The sequence below is a fragment of the Desmodus rotundus genome, chromosome 2 (genome assembly GCF_022682495.2).
Source record: "Desmodus rotundus isolate HL8 chromosome 2, HLdesRot8A.1, whole genome shotgun sequence".
NCBI lineage: Eukaryota > Metazoa > Chordata > Mammalia > Chiroptera > Phyllostomidae > Desmodus > Desmodus rotundus.
In genome coordinates, this window is record NC_071388.1 from 155,638,033 (window position 1) to 155,659,662 (window position 21,630).

Genomic DNA, 21,630 nt, shown 5'->3' on the forward strand with positions numbered 1-21,630 from the left:
AGGAGCTGAAGAAGCAAACAAACAGTCTAGTCTTTGAGCTGTTTTAATAACTATTTAAAATACTAAAACTCTGTTCAGCTGCAACACTGGCATTATTCCTACCAGTTGTGCCTGCAGCAAACAGAGACCACGGACACTCTGCGACATAAGCTTTGTGTAATCTGAATGGAGTACAGAGGCCGAGTATGTTACCTTTTGCCATGACGTCGCTGCTTGCTGCTCAGCCTGCCTTAGAACTGCGGCGATATGCTCCTCACTGCATTCGCGACAACCTCCTCTAGGCCCAGCATCGCCTCGCCAGTACTTCCTTTCATGGTTGAGATAATGTGCTTGATTTACACACACACACACACACACACACACACACACACTGTAGCACGTGTCCCTGGAACTTATGTAGGCAGTAGTGGTTCAGTGCAGGTTCCCTGCAGTAATTGTAAGTCCTTCCTTCCCTCTCTTCCTCCCTCTTTAGTTTTAGAGAAAGCATTTTTTGAATAACAAATTATAAACATGGGCTTATAATCTCTGAAGTGTTCTTTGTAGCAATAAAATAATAATTTCAGTTAAAACTCACCTCTTCCTGGAGTAAACTCAAATCGTATATCATTAAGTTCCTTTCTGGAGTTTCTGAAATACATAACGTACAGCATATTAAGATAAAATGAACAGAGTTTAATCAAACTAAATGTATTAGTTTTTACAAGGTGCTACTAACATGCAGATAGCATTTTACAGCCTTGGGTAACCTCCTAATACTTCCTCAACTGAAAGCGACAGTTTGACAATAATAAAGGGAGATATTTGTTTGGTTGAATGTACCTTATATAAAACTGCTCGTCACAAAGTTCCAAAAATAAAATGTTCATTTTATAAATCTACACTAAATTAGTAACCTTAAATATAATTTAATAGAAAATTTCAGCTTTTAGTTAAGAATACATGATATTCAATATATTTTTCATATTTTCATAACTTTCAGAAGCTTCTAGATTAGAATAAATGATATTCAATACATTTTTCATATCTTTCTGAGAAAAATAACATTTTATCAAATTATTTTTTAAACGGGAACAGAGAAGACAGTTGTGCAATAAAGTTCCTCAGAGCACAACACGAGAAACCGTGCAACCAAACGCCCAAAGCGAGGCATGTGTTGTGTGGTTAATATTTTTTAATCCTGGTAGAAGAGGACCTCTGAATACTGTGAAATTGCCTATTGAATATATAAAACTTTATTTAAGGAAATGTAAAATGCTTACATAAGACTATAATACATACATACTGGGTGGGTAGAGAAAATGTTTATAGTTGTGAGTTAATGAACAGCTTATTCCTGTATTATTATTAATTAACTATTGTGATATTTTCCATATGAACAACTGTAAGTCTACTTTCGCCTTACCCTGTGTAAATTCAATCAAAAAATTAAGTGACACTGAGGGAACGGGGAACAAGTAACTAAGATGTGAGTTTTCCATTCACATTAATTTCAAAAAATGATAATAAGCGGCAATGAGCTGTAATCAGAATGGTTTTAAATTTTCATAGGAACACTTAAATAGTATGACTAAATCAAAAGATGCTACATGGAAGTTAATAAAAACATCTTAGAAAACTGCAGTAGAAAATATGAAATAGTAATTTCTGTAAGCACTCAACTGCTTGCTCAGTGGCCTAGGGTGTCCAAAACAGACACAGAAACAGCCTGAATACCCATCGCTAAACAACAACCTTCCGGCGCCGAGTCTGATCAAATCCTGTTGGTTTTCCAGCTGTGGTACCCTAAACCTCTGGGTGCTATCTCCTGGTCTCCACGTCCCACCACATCCTGCCACTCTAAGTGCGAGGGGGCCCAGAAAGGGAACAAAGGCATGGTACAGGCTGAGGAAACAGGAAAGCCCTTCTCCCCAGTGCCTAGGAAGCTGGCCCGAGTCTAACACCTGTCCACAAGCAGAGAAGTAAAGAGACGAGAAATCAAGGGGAAGGATGCCCAAGCCCAGGCCACAGACAGACGAGCACTGAACAACTTCGCATCCCCTTTCAGGCTCTCAGAGATAGAGTGGGACTAGGGGACTTCAGCTGTGCTTCTTTTAGGACCTCCTGAGAATCTGAACACTGCGAAAACTCTGAACTCTCTTAAAAAAAAAAAAAAAAAAAAGACGCATGAACGACACAGGAAATTGCAGACAACTGTGGACGCTTCAGAGATCATCTCCCACTCTGGAACAAGCAGCCCTACCCTGGAGGTGAAGTGTGCCAAGAACAATCAGAGCCTGCGGTGGAAAGACTGTTTGCATGCTGCATTGTTTAAACAGCCTGAATGTCTTAACAAAGTACCCATGTACCACACAGTTACATAGTGTTTTCATACATATCAGCAGGACTCAAACTTTTTAGCCTTAGAAACCCTTTCCATTGTTAAAAAGTATTAAGACCCCTAAGGAGCTTTTGTTTATACTGACTATATCTATCAAGATCTATTGTATTAGAAATTAAAACTGTTAAATATTAAAATACATATTACCTTATTTGAAAATGACACTAACCCATCATACGATAATGTACAAAATTTTTATGAAAAATACTTTACTTTCCAAAAGAAAAACAAATCGGTGAAAAAATTGCACTGTTTTCTATTTTTGTAAACCTCTTTAATGTCTGGCCTAAGATAGCTGGATTCTTATGTTTGCTTCTGTATTCAATCTATTGCGATATCACACATATCATGTAGCCAGTAACAGAGGAACTTCACGGCACTTGTGCAAAAGAACGAGAGTGACAAAGGCAAATAATTTCTTAACATGATCACAAAAATAGTTTTAACTTCATGGGCTCCCTGAAAGTGTCTCAAGGATCCCTATGGGACCATAGGACCACACTTTGAGAAACACTAATATAAAAATCTCATTTTATCCACCAACCAACCTTTGAGGTATATGTATGTGTATTCCTACTGTGTAGTAGGAATTACTTGTTTTCTTTTTTTTTTTTTCTTTTTAACGTATGTTCAAGGCTTTTCCAAGTTGACAAATATGATGAGTGGCAGAGTGAGGACCAGGAATTCTATATTGGAAATACCTAATACAAACAAATGCACAATTCCTTATATTTTTGAGAAAAAAAAATATTCCCCAAGATTTTACGTTACCATTAAAAGATCAGCAAGCACCCATTTATCTAATGGCCGTGGTTTTGGGTGCTGTTGATCAGCAAAGGCTGAATTAGAACTAAAACTACACGATAAGAAAAAAGGGTCACCAGGAAAGCAAGTATTTATAGTGCCTTAATAATGAAATGACCAAAGAATAAACACATGAAAAGGAGTTTGGATTGATGCTAATTTATGTCATTATTCCTTTCCTCTGTCCTTTCATCTGCGTTGTGGAACTGACTTTGTTCTATTGAGGCCATAGGAAGAGAGGCCTAAGGACAGTACTCAGAATATCTTAGGGCACTCACTGACTCTTTAAATGTTAATGCCACAGAAGTAATATCCAACCCCCTTAATCTCTTATCTACATCAACCGTGGTCAAGTTATAGGGGTTGCCTAGTCAAGCCATCCTTTTATGACTCAGAACCTAACATGCCCACCTTCGAAAAGATCGCAGTGATTGATTCCGAGTAGTAGACTTACCCCATCAGGATGAAATGTAGTTGGGAAAATGCCTAATTGGATCTAACTACTGAAGGTCATCCTTTTATACAGAATTAATCTTTTCAGACTCATACTTAACACCTTTAATTGAAAGTACATTTACTTTAATTGATATGGCACAGGGTACCCTTCCTGTCAGGGAAGCTGAAAATAGGTATGATTTAAGGCCAGAAACTATAATAAGTCTGTGTAATAGAGGAAACATTCAATAAAGGAAACATTAAAAACTTAAAAGTAACAGGTTCAAAATTCATGCCACCTTTGATAACTTTTATTAAAAATCCCTAAACCTTAAAAGCAAATAAACCAACAAAAAACCACCAAACTCTTAAACCTGAGAAGACACAGCCCTTACTTCTCACTGTGCGTAGTATGTACTACATCACAAACGCAAATGCCTGCAGGGCTCAGGCAAGGAATATTTTAAATAGGTGATACAATTACATGGCTTTAAAAATAAAAAGGTACAATAGGATACTGGGTAAAAAACTAGCCCTCCAGCTCCTGCCGCTCAACTACCAGGTCACCCCCACAGAGGAGACCGGAGGCGCTCTCTGCATCCTTCCTGAGATGTGCTGTGCGTGAATGAGCAAACGAACACACGCAGTTCCTTGTTTAACACGAACAGCAGTGTGCTGTGTCCACGGTTCTGCACCTTGCCTTTTTTTCAAAACTCAGTAATATGCCTTGAAATAATTTTTCCATATTGGTTCAGTGTTCGCATTCCTTTTTTATAGCTATATAGTATGCCATTGTATGCTACGTCCTTTTTAAAAGCCAGTTCCCATTCTACGAACAGATGGTTTCTAGTCTTTCACTAGTATAAACGTGTTTCAATAAATAACCTTGTTCTTATGTCATTTTGCAAACGTGAGTATAAAAATAAATTTCTAGAAGCAAACTGCTTGATCAGAGGATCTATGCATTTGTGATTTGAGAGATATTGTCAAATTTCCCTTCGTTTCAGTTGTACCAATTTATGTTCTCATAAGCTATTTGTAAGCACCTCTGCAGGAACTTTAAATTAGTTAAAGCAGAAAATGTATTTAAAAAACCTCAGGGAGATGGGGGAACTCTGCCAGCTGAAAAGCTTATTAACCACTTAAAGCGGTAACTACTACTCAGGACCATCTGGTTAGGCCAAGTAGGAATGCGGGTTCAGTTGCGTTAAATACATATATACTCCAGGCAAAGTGCGAAGTTCTGACGTATAGATTGTCAGGTTTGTTTTTCTTCTTGTGCGTTCAGCTCATCTGCAAGGGACACAGCAACCACTCAAACGAGGTAGCTACCTGGCAGGGTGGTGACGAACGCACAGGTGCACACGTAACCCCTTCTGGTGGTTCAGGTGCAAAAGGCCCATGCAGTAGACAGCTGTGCTCGACAGGATGCAGCACTTTTCTGCACCTCTTAACACACCCTGTCAGGCCTACCTGGCAGAGCACTGCTCCTGGAGGGCTCCAAAGCCCAACTGCCAGCTGAGGACTGGCTGCCCGTGCCAGCCGACGCATGTGGGCACACACATCCTAAGAACCAGGTATCATCAAAAGGCTTAGAAGTCCAATGCCCATGGATTGGCAAAGGGTATTATAAAGCGTTAACTGCCTTTGGCACTGCATGCCCTCCACCACAGGGGTGCTCTAAAGTGAGGCTGAAAGTCAACCACTCTCCCAAGCTCAGGTGAGGGCTGCAGTTGGAGTAACATCGCTCATGAAGCCTATAAGGTAGGTACAGTGTTTCCCAGGGATTCAAGAGTGGCCCCTCTCTCCTAGGCAGCTGAGGATTTTCTTAGCCAACAGCCCTTTTCTTCCTTACTTTAACCTGAGATTTGAGGCCAGGGTGAAGCTGTTGGTGTCCAAGGGATCCCAGAGGGACTGCTACATACTCCTAGAATGTTCCCCCACTCTCAGGACTGGATGGGGACCTTTCACACAGGCTGGGCCAGGAGTCAGGACATTTTTAGTTCAGCTTGCACCTTTCCTACTCTTGGAATGAAGTCCTTTCCCACAGATTTAGGCAGAGGTATGGGACCACAGTTTCACTGAGCTAGCTGGGCATTCCTTTCCACACCAGGAGGCCGCCAGGTGCAGAATGAGGAGATAACATGAGCTGTGCAGGCAGAGGTCTTGTTCAAATTCACTGGTTCTTTATGTGGCCCCTGTAATCTGTTTCCTCAACTGTGAGATGGGAAACATAATAATTAATAGCATTTGCTATCTGCTGGTACTCGCTCAGTGCTTCACATAGGTAATTTCATTCCATGCTGGAAACCACCCTGGAAATAAGGGCGACTGTGCTCCTCTGTTATTGTACGGATGCGGCTCAGGAAGCGGAAAGGATGTATCCAAAACACGTTTCTGAACAGCAAATCTGAATTAAACCTAGAACTTGACAAATGCTACCCACGGTCCCTGCAGCGCACAGCCCCTTCCCGAGCCACGGTCGGCCCTGCCTGCACACCTGCAGGGCTCCTAACTGGACTCTGCTCCTTCAAGCGCACCATCTGCAGCACAGCCAGTCAGCTTGTTCCCTGGAAGTCTGATCATGTCACTCCTTTGCTGAAAGACTCCATTTTTCGCCCTTATTCTTAAAACAAAACCCCAAATCCTTATCGTGACCCTCTCGGACCTGCTCCTGCCTATCTGCCAGCCTCATCTCTGCCACGCCTTCCCCTGTTCACTTGGCTGCCATCGCCCCCCTGCCCCGCTTCCCAGACATAAACTTATAAATAATATTTTGAATGGAGCAGGGAAGTCAAAAGCTTGCCAGGAGTGGGTTTAGGAGACCGTGGTAGAAAAGGAACTGAAGTGGGGGCAAGTCTTCTGAGAACTTCAGCTGTATGGGACGAGGAGAACAGTTGGAATGAGGTAAAGAGAAGGCTTGTGTAAGGTGCGGCAAGAGAAACACACGTGTGCCAGTGAAACAAAGCTAGTAAAGAGGGAAATCGATGACGAGGGAGGAAACAGAAGATCGCACCCGGAGGGGAGCCAGCTTCTCCCCCTGCTTGGAAATTTGCCTCCCTCACCCTCCCTCCACCAATCATGCACAGGGACCCGGCTGTCTTTCTGGGGAGACTAGGAAAGGAGGCTCGGGTGGCCAGATGAGGTAAGCCCCTTTCCTGTTCACTCTCCTAGCCTCCAGTTCCATGCTCAATTCTGCACCCATGTAATCATGTGGCTGTTACTTTAACGCCTGTCTCATCCACTGGACAGTAAGTTCCAAAAGACAAAGACCCTCATCTTGCCTTGCTCACCGTTCTTCCCCTCAGCACCCAGCGCAGTTGCCTAGGGAATGCACAGAGAGTATTTGTTGAATGAGTCAATACATGAGTAAATGAATGGATGAAGAGTTTACAATTCCTGGTCTCTGTGACATGACCTTCTTCCAGGTGTCCGCAGTTCCCCAGCTGCCCTTTCTCTTGTGTGCCCCAGACACTCCCCTGTCTCTGTCGCCTTGTGCCTTCAATGCTAATGTTCATCCTCCACCATGTTGTCTTCTCATTCTCTCCCTGGATGATTAATTCCAAACCCTGAACTCAAATCCAGGTACTGCCCCAGAGCATCTCCCCATGCAATGACCAAACAGACACCAGAACACTCGCCACACCCAAGACGGGATGCATCACTTTTCCTTTCAAACGCGCTTTTTTCCCTCTGCTCCTTGTAGTTGTAACAGCCAATTAACATGACCTGTGGCTTATACCCCCTTAAGATTTCTCAAATCATCAATTTCTCTAAAACTCCACTACTACTGACCAAGAACAGGCACCATTATCTGCCAATGACGAGGAGATTTCATGAACACTCACAGACCCCACCCATATACACCTAGAGAAGTTAAACATGAACAGCAAAAGGAAAAGGGCCTCAACAGATTGAGGGACCTATTGTTCAGGGTAATTTTTGACAGACGTCTGTTGTAGCCCAGGAAGAAAATTGTTGGACTTAATGAGACATGAAAAATGATACCAATATAACAATAAGTTGAAGGACACCTATCACATAAGGCCAGAAACAAAAAAAGTCAGGGAGAGAAGAAAGAAGCTTCCAGTGGCCAGGCCGACGGCTGCTTGGTCGCAGTGTTTATGGTCACCTCTGGGCCTTTGAATCAGCTGACCAGACTGCCTTAAAACTGGAGACTCTCACATGCAGACTGGCCAGCTGAGCTCAACTGCAATGCAGCCACTCAGGAGCTATGACATTCAGTGGGCCACATCACCTCCCTAACCTTCAGCTTCTTCTGCAGGAAAAAGGGGAAAGGATGCTTCCCCCACGAGTTAGATAAGCTCTGTGAAAACACTGTGTGGACCCCCTCGCATTGCTGTTTGGCATTACAATGTCATATTTTGAGGGGCTCAGAAGGAGGGAGAAGTCGTGGCTCCGGTCCTTAAAGAGCTTACAATCTTCCCAGAGACTGACAGGGCCATATGTAAAACTACCGGGAAGACCCGGAGTTAAATAAGCGCTTAAAAGTAGTAGCTGAGAAACATTAGGCCAATTCAGAGAAAAGAGCATTCTCCCCCATCTTTACTTTTATTTTTTTATTCATTTTTAATTATATTGTATGGATTATGTTATTACAGTTTTCCTGATTTCCCCCCCTTTGCCTCCCTGTACCCAGCACCCCACTCTCTCAGACAATCCCTCCACCATTGATTCATGTCCATGGGTCACGCATATAAGTTCTCTGGCTGCTCCATTTCCTATACTGTACTTTACATCCCCATGGCTATTCTGTAACTACATGTTTGTACTTCTTAATCCCCTCACCTCTTCACCCATTCTCCCACTCTACCTCTCCCCTCCCACCTGGCAACCTTCCACTAACTAACTTCTTTTCTCTTGCTTTCAAGAATCTCTATCGTTAACCTTTGGCCTTTTAATAATGATGTGTCTTGGAACAGGCCTCCTCTCGTCCATCGTAATTGGGACTCTCTGCACTTCCTGGGCTTGCATGTCTATTTCCTTCACCAAATTAGGTAAGTTTTCTTTCACTATTTTTCAGATTTCCAATTTCTTGCTCTTTCTCTTCTTCTGGCACTCCCATGATGTGATTGTCAGGTCTCTTAAAGTTGTCCCAGAGGCTGCTTATACTATCCTCATTTTTCTAGATTCTTTTTTCTTCTTGTTGTTCTGTATGGTTGTTTTTTGCTTCCTAATGTTCCAAATCATTGATTTGATTCTTGGCTTCATCCATTCTATTGTTGTTTTCCTGTAAATTGTTCTTTATTTCGAGTAGTGTATCCTTTGTTTCTGACTGGGTCTTTTTTTATGCTGCTGAGGTCCTAAGTTCCTTGAGCATCCTTATAACCAGTGTTTTGAACTCTGCATCTGATAGATTGCTTATCTCCATTTCATTTAGCTCTTTTTCTGGAGTTTTATCTGTTCTTTCATTTGGGACATGTTTCTTTGTCTCCTTGTTCTGACAGCTTCCCCGTGTTTATTTCTACCTATTCGGTAGAGGTGCTTTGATTCCATGTCTCGGTAGTGAGGCCTAATATATTAGGTGTCCTATAGGGTCCAGTGGCACAGCCTCCCCTATCACCCAAGCTGGGTACTCAAGGTGCCCCCTTCGTGTGGGCTGAGTACACCCTCCTCTTGTAGCTGAGCCTTGGTTGCTGTTGGCAGATCAATGGGAGGGATTTACCCAGACTGGTCAGCTGTAAGGACCTAGCTGTGACCACTGACCACCAACCTCTGCCTTCCGTGAAGGATCAGCTGTGCAGGGGCAGGGTGGTGGTTCTCTGACATGGTCTGTAGCTGTCCACTGGGTACACTGGCCCTGGGGTTTCCCAGGTGGTGCAGGCCAAGAGCAGCCCTCACCTGTGTTTTGCCCGGGGCACTCTGCCTGAGCTGTAAAGCAATCTGAGATGGCTGCTACTTGTGCTGGGCTTGGAGATTCCCAGGTGGAGCCAAGCTGTGAATCTAGGCTGGCTGTTGCTAGGGCTCACTGAAGCCAGCTGTGGCTTGTTTGGTAGGACTTAGGAGCCAAGACCAGCCATTCATATGGAAAAGCAGCTTGGGTGGGCCCGTAAGTTGCGGGGGCAGGGGGGGGGGCAGGGAGGTGGAGCCTCTGTGGATCTCCAAGGTGGGTCACACAGTGTTAGCCAGGTTGTTGGAGTCTCAGATGTGGCACCAACCTACTGGCTCTGTAGGGGGAAGGCTCAGCAAAGGGACAATGGCTTGTGCTTGCCCTGATGCCAGACTCTTCAGTTTCTCCCTGTATACAACTGGTGTCCTTTAAGCTGCCACCCTGGTGTTGGAGCTCAGAGGGAGTGAGTCCGAGTGAGTCTGTGTGTGGGTTCCCCAAGAGGAACTGCTTAGAGCTCCAGCAGCCTCCTCCACCAACTCAATCCCCGCTGGTTTTCGCAGCCAAAAGTTGTTCTCTCCTCACTTTATTCATTCTTCACATTCCTGTCAAATTCATCTTCTCTGAGGCAGAGGTCCAATCATGGAATCATAATTTCATGACTGGAAGGGGGCCTGGAGGTCACCTAACCCATTTTCCACATTCCAGAGGTGAAGAAACTGAAGCCAAAGAGATTAAGTGGCTTGTTTAAGATTACATGGCTGGCTAATTCACACATTCCATAAATACTAACTGATTACTTACTAGGTGTTCGACCTATCCTAGGAGCCATTAATGGTGGAAACAACACCCGAACATGGGACAAACACTTCTAGATGGCAGCTTTTAATTCTCAATTGGTGGTTCCCAAAGTGCAAGCAAGGTGAGCGGAGGTGCGACCTCTAAAAAAAAAACTTCCCTCAATGACACCCCTGCTTCTGGTTACGAAGTACTGCATGCCGTGAGACACGTTACAGATGAGAATGAGTTTCGCATATAACTGATGTGGTGGCAGAAATAAAGGGCAGAGCTACTGCTGTGCCCATCACAACTGCTCCCAAACCTGGCCGGAAACGGAAACTCTCCCAGAAGCACACATCTCCACCTACCACGAGCCATATGCTCCAAGAGTGTGTGCAATGTACCCTCAGTCATGTACCCTCCCGCCCCCCAGCCCCTGACCTAGCATTTGACTTGTCTCAAAAGAGCCTTTTGGAGCAGTGAGTCTCCTAAAAAGTGAAAATGAAAATCCCTTTCACCATTGTCGTTCCAGACACCCAGAAATATGCCCATGACCTAGAAATTATTTGAAGTTGGTAGCATCCTGAATTCTAGTCTACGCCAAGCCATGCAGAGTCACACGACCCACGACCAATGCCAAATAGATCAGGGAATTCTGGTGTTCTCTTTAACAGCAGCAGCAAAAGCTAACATGCATGTGTACACATGTGTACACACATGTAACGTTTTCTTAAAATAAGGTATCTGGACATATCTTAAAGCACTTGACCTTACACACCAGTTGTCTGTAGGGTTTTCTGCAACTAGAACCTCAGGCTAAGGACTTGGATGCATTGCCTTGGCTATCAGGCAGCCTGAGGGACCCTTAGACTCGTAACCGGTGGGGAGCAGCCTGGTTGCATGTGATTTCACACAGCTGACCCCTAAATTAGGTGCATGCACAGAGCCCGCACAGAGAAACTGGCACTCTGTAATATGTTGACACCCATGAATAAATCACATGCAAAAACATTACCATAAATAACTGTCTTTCCTGTCTGCAAAAAATGGTTTTCACCGAACTAAGTTCAGTATTTCTTCCTTCAACAGAAACCTCTTGAAAGCCCCCATGCCTGCCAGGAGGAAGACATAGCTGTCTCCTCTCCACCACTCTCCCACTCTCCAACCACGTTTATTTTTTCTTCCAGTACATGCTTTGGAAAATCATGAAAAATATCTCAACATACAAGGTGGAAACAGTAATAAAACACACACACATGACCTACCATCCAGAACTTTTGAAATGGTAACATTTTATCATATTTACTTCAGAACTTAGTACATACATTTTTAATACCGTTTTTCTTACAATACAAAATTGATTGCGTTACATCCCAGCTGTGGCAAATCATGAGTGAGCAGATTACTGTGGGAGAGCGCTGCTTCCTGTCAAGATTACGGAACTGTATTTTTGTGGGTAGCAGTCCTTTTTAGCACTTAGAAAGTCCCATGAATATATTTATTGAACTGATTTCCTACCTATAGGGTGAAAGGGAAATGGAATGGCCACATAAAAACTACAATCATCTGTTCAGCTGGCAGGAGCAGAAACATTATACTCCAGTCAAAGTTCACATTTTTTAGAAGCAGGAAAATTGTTAAGCACACTTATTACTTAGGGGATTTTGTGTATGTCTCTTGGCAGAACCCTGCTGATTTCAGTACAGAAGCAGCCTTTAGGAGCATCATTTGTGCTGGAAGGTGTGGAGTGTGAGGGCTTACTGCAGAAGACCAGACTCGATGTTTCCATGACAGATACCCCTCTTCGGTGGATCACACTCCCAAGTCGCCGTGCGAAGTCCATCATACTAAAAGAGTAAAGGCATCGCTAAGCCATCAAAGCAGCATCTATTTGGGCTCTGGACATCACGTCATGGTTGGTGTATTTACACAGATTGATACCGTATATGGGGAGCTGGTTGGTGCTGCACCTGTTTGCAGATTCCAGGATGAGTAAATTTTTGAGATGATGGAAGTTTACTTCCTTGCCAACAATTTGGTTTAATTCTCTTACAAAAAGGATAGTAAAGAGTTTCAAAATTAAACCAAATGAACAAGTGAACATTTGACTATTACAAATAACAGAAATTAAGGAGAATGGTAAAAGAAATACTATACAAACTGGAGATATGAGTTACTCCCACTGAGCACTGAATTTAGCTTTGTTTGCAGGTCAGGGGAAAAAAGGGTGGGTGATATATCATGATACAGTTCTTACTTTATCAAAAAAGAAATGTGCAAGGCGAAATTTTTCCCCCTTGGCATTCATACCAAGGAGAAACTTTTTACGGAAGCCACTTTATAAGAGACACTGAGTAATGTCTTCAACTCTGCGTTGCGGAAGACAGAGACTTCTTCATATGAATGTCTTCAACTCTGCGGTGCAAAAGATGAGAATTTTTTCTCCCATGTGCTGAAGGCACAGTATTAAATCTTACCTGAGTGATGGCATTTCTGCTGGGAGCGGAAATAATATGGCTGAGGTACATTGTTTCCTGATGATTTACCTCAATAAAGGAAGCTCCAAGAACCTGGAGAAATGAACGGCCTGTATAGACTGCTTCCTGAGGCCCCCAAATTGCCTTTGTTAAGTTCTGCAAGGGGCAATTTCATGACTGAACTCTGATGAGTATTCTAAGGCGTCTGACAGTCTGTGTGTTGATTAAACACATATCTCTCCCCTCACCTAAAACCTGAGAGACGCAGGAGTAACATTCTGCCATGAACAGGCAGGAGGCAGACTTATGCTCACCCCCCCCCCCCCGGCCCCTGTCCCGGGGAGTTGCCTGACTGCTGGCAGAGGTGGGCTGTGGGGTGTCTGAACTTCAAAAGGAAGCTCTGTGTCTGGCCAAAAACTTGGGGACGTGTGCTCAGCTGAACATGAAACTTTGTTGCTTCAGAACAGAGAAAGGATAACATTTTGCTTAAGAGTTTTAAAGAATGTGTGCTACCAACCAAGAGAGTTAACCATATAAAACAAAAACACTTTAGTATAAGCTTCAATACTATAAAATGAGTAGACAATAATAAAATTCTTTATATTCTAGCCAGGTGATCACAAAAGCAGCAAGAACCATGATTTATTTTAACTTTCCTATTCTTGTAAATTTCCTATTAATTTATATGTATTGTTACATTCAGGAGAAGCTATATTGAAAAATTAGCTTCTTAATTTAAAAACTTAAAGCAAACATGATCACTTTCAACTAGGTTTAAAATACCTACCCAACAAAGGAGAATAGTATAAAGGACTAATGAATAATGTGTTCTCTAGGTTAGAAATGTAAGCAGAATCCTTCCTGGCTTTTCCACAGGTGATGTCTTAAGACAATCAAATTTAATGATAAATGAGAATGAGCAAGTATTTTCTTTCCCCTTTGATCCATTTCACGGAAATGGCCTATAAGTAAATGTATGTCCAGTCTAGTGTGGATGACACTTTGGCAAAGACATCATCACTCCTCAAGATGGACTTCTTTGAACTTGCTCCAATAGAATAATCTTGTTACTAGGCATCTGAGAGGTTGTTGATGGGCATCGGAAGGAAACATGTCTTTAGAGCACACCAGGCCACACTTGTCAGGGGCTTTTTATTCTGGATAATGCAAAAGCAATTAAAAAGAATCCCAAAACTTTCTCAAGGCAAACAAAGCAACAAACAAAAAACATCCACTGCCTTCAAGTTGTGTGACTTCCCAACAGTCACGGTCACTGACACCCCCAGGGCTGAAAACCACTAAGAGCTGAGCAGGTGCCTGAAAGCAGAGCGTGAGAACCTTTCTCTGGGTTAACACACCCCAGGAAGGCAAGGGGATGTAAAGGAGTTCGTTATTCGTATGACTTAAAGTGCAGGTTAATTAATATCTGAAAATGTTGCCAGTATTTTTAGAAGATGGACTTTCTTTTTAAATCTGAAGATTGCCACAAGTGAGAGAAAAGAAATCACAAGTTTGGTCTTATCTGCATCTCTGGGACCCCCTTTTGAAAACCCCACTGGGGCCTCGATGTCCACTCTTTTTACCACCACCAAGTGGCCCCTGAAATGCAACCGCCCTGTGATGCCTCCCTCCTTCTCATCCGACCCTGGCAAGTCTGTAAAAGGCAACCTTCATACCATTAGCAAACACGAAATTTGTTCTTGGTCTTTGGAGCACTAATTTATGGCTCTTATTACTACAGTCTCAGGTACGAAAAACAACCCCCCTCTCCATGTACCCAGGTAAAGTAAATCAAGTGGCACTATCACTTAGCACAGAAGTCAAACCATCCTAGTCGGAAAATTCCAAGTACCTGTCAGTCACCCAAACTGGAAGACCCTCTGGCTTAATCATGAAGCTAATCCTACAACGGTGCACCGCCACCCCCACCACCAGCGGCGCGGTGAGGACAAGACTCAGAAGCAGACTCACGCGACACGTGATCTCACTGCAAACACTCAAAAATGACTGCTTGCCTGTGTTCCCATACCGCTGTGTGGCTGTCAGATAATGAAAGGCTGATTTCCGTGCGTGAGTCATGGAACCCCTATTTTAGAGCCACACTCACCATTTTGGTGATTTGTGAAAAACATGCTTGAGAAGGCTGGATCAGCGACTCCCACATACTCGACGGCACCACACAGTGAGGGCTCGTCAAGACTGTGGGAACCATGCATTTTTCTTACCTAAGAGTCACTAATAAAAGAGATATGCCCCCAAATTTCCTTCATGATGTTTTTTTCTTTCCAGTAACCGACCTTTAAACCCTGTCTGTTGATCTCTGGCAAGTTTTAAGACTAATTGGCTTTTTAAATCTCTTGATAAGTAAAAATTTAATAAAGTAGGTCAGGCTGGATAAAAAGGAGTTCACACTCCACAGAAATACTTATACAGCGCACCCTGCCAACTGCGTTCTATTTGCTCCTTTACTGTGAGTTGACAGATGTGCTTTTCACAAAGGAAGTACAAAACACAGTGCTGCTGGGCCCAGGAGGGGAAGGGTTCACAGGGAAAGTCAAGGGGGCTCCGAAATGATTAACATGACAGTGGAGCCTTTCTCTACTGATCTGAAGCCAAATGACATAAACAGTGAGTACTGGTCAAGTTTAAGAGCATTAGTTGATAAAAAAAAAAAAATTAAGCATGCCACTGACCATCCATAAGAAAGATAAAGAAAGGAATGGTAAAGGTGCACAATTACAGGCATTGTAAGTAAATATACAGAATTCCAAAGATGGGCCATGGGAGCTATGATGCTATGCCGTGCCCCTCCCCAAGGGAGACTAGCATAGGGCCGAGCACATAGGAAGCTGAATATTCAAGAAACTGAGTTGGATCAAGCAGTACATTATTCCTCCTTACCTGTTGCAGGACATTATAGTAAATGTAATCACATTTGACAAAGCTCCTAGGGATGGAGCTAACCAACCTTATATAAACAACTCAATAACCAAAAGAAAAAAGTTTTTGAGATGAGCGCATTCAGGTTGCTGCACGGTTGAGAGCTATGATCGATAGATGTCACATGAATAACGAATGTGGGAGGGGTAAACAGTCTGTTACACTGACGAGGCCAGGAAGCTACTCCCCACGAGCAGGGAGCCAACAGTCAACATCCGGAGTGGTGAGCTCATCCTGAACAAGACTCACCAGTCATAACCTGTGGACTAGTCTGCCTGACTCCACAGCTCTGGGTGGCTGAAAAGCTTTTATGTCTACGGTTAGAAAATGCTGCGGCTATGCCACCAGTGCACTGAGCTCCAGGTTACTCTAGCATCCATAATACACTTATTTTCATTTAACTATAGAACCCAAGGGAGCACATCTCCTGATAACAGGCTTCTTTTCCACCTCATCTCCTCCCCTAACCCCTCCCTCTAAGCTTTCAGTTGGTTTTATGGGGAATCAAAGGAGAAGAAAACATCCTTTTTTATTAGGTCCACTTGGCCTGTCCTAGCCTGGTTTCTGAAGAAAACATTCATGATTTAAATAGCAACTGTAACATTGACTAACTACAAGACCCTCTGGCAATTCACTTAACTTTCCAAGTCTTAGTCTCTCTATCTGTAACATAAGGTAGTCACAGTAAGGACTTCATAGGTAGCTAAGGGGATTAGGTACGAGAAGGCACAGGGAGTGACAGACAGCAAGCACGCAGCCAGTACTGGCTAAATATCACCACCACCACCAAGAATAAATATGATCTTTAACCACTGAGTTCTCCACGGGTTATCAAGGTTTACCAATATCAGGGTTCATATATTGGACCCTGCCCTGAGATCTGTTCTTTCTCAGCCTTTCACCTAACCTGAGCAAGCATGTAGCTAACCACAAGCGCCAACATAAGACTTCAGGGCATGCAGGTCTCTGCATCTCCTCAAGCGTCCTAATAATGACTGAATGAATAATGGCTGATTGTTTGGTGTTGGAGAATGGCACTTCCCAGCTGAGAGTGTGGAGAAAACAGACTGGTAACTGGGGCTGCTTTGGAATCCTTGACAATCCTCAGAGGGTGCAGTGGCCACACGAGGAACAGAGAATGCTCCTGGTAATCTATCCCATACCTCTTTTTCTTATGAATAACTTAAATTCTCTGCTTTATGTGAAGGTAGAAAAGTGCAGCAGTTAAGATGGAAAAGTGCCTACGGTACACAAACCTATCTGGCAGAGTGGGGAATTCCCTAAGAAAAGAGACACAAGAGAAGCATTGGACCTTGTCAGCGGTTCGGCCGGCATTCCCGGCAACGTTCTTCCTCTGCACCAGGAGACAGTGCACACATCATTCCCTACCCTCCCGCGTCCAGGGCCTCACTGGACCCAGGGAGGCCTGAAGGAACAGTGCGCCCAGCTCAGAGTGCTATTTAATCGTGCCTGCCATCATCACTGCTGTTACGGATCTGTCATTCAGAAATGCCCTCGGCTATCCGTGACAGCACGGAGCGTTATGAGGATGGCATTTCCATGTTTTGTATTCTGAACATTAAAAACCCGTTTGGCTCACCGAATGAGCAGCGGGTGCCACGCTAATTATGTAACTTTTCAGAACACTAATAGTATCTCCCACTGGGCCAACTGGGAGAAAAAGAAAAAAAGCCACAATCCTCATTTTTATCTGCGCTTCAGCATCCTGACCCCCTCCAGCCTGTTGATGTGGCCATTAATAAAACATTTTAAAGTGACCTGGAAAGGCTTTTTATAAACCTTGGGGCCGGCATCTGGCTGCCAAACAGCTGTGTGCTCGGAAGACTTAGAATTGGCATCACGCTTGGCTGTTGATGGTACAAGCTTGTTCTGGGAACCTCCTGTACCCAGAATGCTGCTTACACTTCTGGTTGGTTTCCAATGAGGAAGAGATTTCCACTCTTGAGGAGCTGTGAAAGCTGGAAGTAAGGATGCCTGTGATGATGACCCTGCTTTGCCTGGGACACATTGAGACCTGGTTTAATTTCACTTTAGTGCCTGATGTAGGATCGCCGACATGCTTACAAGCTCCTTTCAATTTTAGAATAATTGAAAATAAAAATATTATCTTATAATTCTAAAATATCCTAAGAGGTAGTTCTTAGAATAAGAGAAGAGTTTGATATTTTACTTTGCCTTCTCTTTCTTCTGACAAAAATAACATAAGTAAAAATATGCATTAAATATAATTCTTTAAACTTCAAACAAAATACATAATATGCCCTTTAACTGACTAGATATGATGAAACCTGGGAGCTAAGATAGACGTTACACGGATGGTGAGTTAAAAATGTGGTAAGTAGAGAAACTCATTCGGTTCAGATACACGTAGGACATAGTCTAGGCAATGTGCAAGGCTTGGGAAGACAGGACGTGGAGGTGAAATAATGCATCGACTGTGCTCAACGAGGTTATGACCAATCACAGAATTCAGATCTTGAAAGAAACTCTACAGCTGAACAAGCTGAGGTGCATTAAAAGTGTTTGGGCCCTGACTGGTGTGGCTCAGTTGGTTGGGCATCATCCCACAAAGCCAAATGTCACTGGTTCGATTCCCGGTCAGGGTACATGCCTGGGATGCAGGCCAGGTCCCCACCTGGGAGTGTGTATGAGAGGCAACTGATCTGTATTTCTTCTTGCACATTGATGTTTCTCTCCCTCGCTCTAAAAATAAATACAATCTTTAAAAAAAAAGTGTTTGGTGTGCTGTCTCTTAAAATTCTCATCTCAGATGTTGGGATCGTGAGCTTCTTTCTTTATTTTTCAAATGTCTACCCTGCTACTCCCCATCCCATCATCCTCTCTGTAAACACACATACTTAAAGAGCTGGGAACTGCTTATACTCTGAAGGAAGTGGTAACAGAACCACGGTCACTCCTAGACTCCACAGTTCCTCAAATGAACTCACAAGTACACACCTAACATGAAGAAAATTCAAGTCTATCAAACCAGGGGAAAGTGACTGAGGAATTTCAGTGTCACCTTGCAGGTCTCTCATGTTAAGACAGATGAGAATCAGTTTACCAAGGAACAATGCATCACTTGGAATATATCCTGTGGGTTAAGTCCAAGTTCACGGGGCTACTCTGCCAATACCAAAACTGCAGTGCTGCACAACCGCACAGGGAAAGGACTTGCTCCCTTAGTCGAAAGGTGATAAAGCTGGTGAAGAAGGCTCACAGAGTGGGCTCCCCGCCCGTCCCTGGGCTAGTTGTTTTTAATCATTAGAAAGGTTATACTACAGAATCCCAGCAGAGTCAGAAACATATCACATGTGCTTTTAGGGGGAAACAGGTGCCATATTATTGATTCTTCCTGTCATCAGGAAAGCCTAATGATGCTGGCCCTAGAGTGGAGAAAACAGTATTGGCCCCATAGCTCTGCTAAGCTCTCTAAATATTGGCTTTACTCTCTTCAGTGGAGCAAAAATGTTTACTCAAATAATTAGACAACAGGTTCAGGAGCAGAGATCTTGAGGGGAGAAGTTGAGGTACTTCCAGACTTATCTGGGTATCTCTGGCTGGTCGAGCTTTCAGAAGAGCATTAGCCATTGGACACTCAAGTCAAGGGTTTCCCTCAGCTGCTTTGCCTCTGCTCTCTACAAGCCAGTGAGGACACCTGGCAACAGCATTCCTATGGGCCACTGATTGAGCCAGGTGAGGGCAAGAGCATTAGCAAAGTCTTTTTAGGGAAAAGTCAGGGAAGGGAAAGAAACAAAGAGGCAGCTATGAAGAGGCTTCTCTGCATCTCATTATTAAAGGGATGATTTGAGAGCACTCAAAAGAAAAACCAATGATCACTGGGCTCCAGCAGGTAATCGCTAAGAACAGGAAGTTTGGCATAACCTAATTTCTTTCTTCATTATTATGATAAACTTTCGATTCCAAAGAAAAGCCTTAGATGTGCTTTGTGAAGACCAATGCACATTTTGGGAAAGGTGTGAATTCCTTTAGAGTAATAATAGAAATATCAATTTCTACTTACAGGGAATAAATTATTTTACCTTATGATCAAAGGATCTTTTCATGTCCTCCCCGATTCTGTCCACATGGGATTTTGAGATCTGGCTCAGCAGAAATGCAAACTAAAAAAATCTACTCACTACTTTTTCACCTACCAAATCAAATTAACAAAGATTGCAGAATGGTGGAGCAGGAAATGTGAAATGCTCACAGGGATACGGTCTCGCAGACCTCCCTTCACTGCTGTTGAGAGTATAAATTGATAACTACCTTCTGAGAAGGTTGGTTGGCAATGTTTTCAGAATTTTAAGAGTCTTACCCCTTGGTGTACCAATTCTACATCTATGAAATAAATTAAACACCTGAGTTTTCTGAATAAGACTAATCTTTAGGGCATTTCTTTTGTAGCAAAAATGTGAAACTAAATTTAATCTCCAAAGATAGAAAGATAGTTTAAAAAATGGCAGTGGAATAACTACAGGGTGCAATATTACATAGTTATTAAAATGTTACTTATAAAGGATTTTTAATGACATGAGAAAGTGTAATAATGTAATAATAAGTGTAAAAAGCAGGGTGCAAAATTGCCTATGTAATATAATTGGAACAATAAAAAAATGTACAGTAAAAGAAACAGAAGAAAATACACCAAGATGTTAATCATACTTATCCCTGAATGGTGGTTTGACTGGTAATTTTCTTTTTTTATAACTGTCTGCACTTTTCAAATTTCCTCTAATAAACACCCATTACTTTTATAATGTAGGGGAATAAAAAGTTCCTTTAAAAATATTCAGTTAAGATTTGAGAGATGCTGTGCTATGATTCATCATCATTTGGGAGAAAAAGACTTAAAAAGAAAAGGTGGATAACTGAGCTAAAATGTAAAAAGTAAAGGCAACACAGTAAGTGTTTTTTGGCCACCAATGGGGGGGAACAGTAAAATAGGGACTCCTTGGGTGAGGTTTAGACGGGAATCTAAAACACTCGGAGAGATGTTACCTGACGTTAGCTGGACTCGTTGTGAAGCCTTGTTTGTGGTACCATTACAAACGCACACACAAGCGTGGAGGATGCCAAGATGCTAGCAGGCGTGCTGCTAAGTGGAGGACTCTGCATTCAGTCTTTTGTTGTTGTTGTTGTTCAAGTACAGTGTCTCCATTTTCCTGCCACCATTTTCCCCTACCCCACCTCCCACCCTCAATGCTTCCCCTCAAACAAAGAGTATGCATTTATTCTTCTGAAATATCCCACCACCTGCACAAATAACTCATTTTTATTATGGTGAACTTATTTCGAATGCTTAGCTCATTGAACAAATTAGGCTAGAACAACTAAGCATCTATAAGGAAAAATCGTGAACATTGACATTTACTTTACCCCATTCACAAACATTAACTTAAAGTATCCACAGACCTAAATGTCAAAGGTAAAATGATAAAACTTCTGGAAGAAAACAGGAAAAAATAGGAGGAAAAAGGATTATTTTTTCAACTTTAAGGTAGGTAAAAATTTCTTAAATTGTGTACAAACAGTACAAACCATAAAAATTAAGTTAAACTTTTTATCAAGATTTAAAACTTTTGTTTTTTCAAAGGAGATTGTTAATTAAGAAACCAAAATGCAAGCCATAGTATGAAAAACATTCACAATACATATATTTCACAAAGGACTTATATTCAGAATGTATAAAGAATTCCTACAACTCAGTAATAAGAAGAAAATGTTCAATAACATATTGAGTCAAGATTTGAACAGCTACTAATCACATGAAAAAAAACTCTCAGTGTCTCTAATCAGAAATAAAAATCAAAACCATAATGAAATACTACTACACACCCATTAGAATGGCTAAAATTAAAAAGAATAACCCGTACCAGCAGGGATGTGGTAGAACCAGAACTCTCACAAATTGTGGGTAGGAATATGCAATGGAAAATCTACTT

The 21,630-nt window shown here is 42.5% G+C and overlaps 1 protein-coding gene across 3 annotated transcripts in view; it reads right to left on the reverse strand.

Annotated features, from left to right (window-relative positions):
* Window positions 1-21,630, reverse strand: part of STK39 (serine/threonine kinase 39) — a 271,016-nt gene that overhangs the window by 59,338 nt on the left and 190,048 nt on the right. For all 3 annotated transcript variants that reach the window (XM_053918751.2, XM_053918750.2, XM_024579873.4), the window contains one exon: window positions 575-627. In XM_053918751.2, the coding sequence (XP_053774726.1) occupies window positions 575-627 (53 nt within the window). The remainder of the gene's footprint in view (window positions 1-574; window positions 628-21,630) is intronic.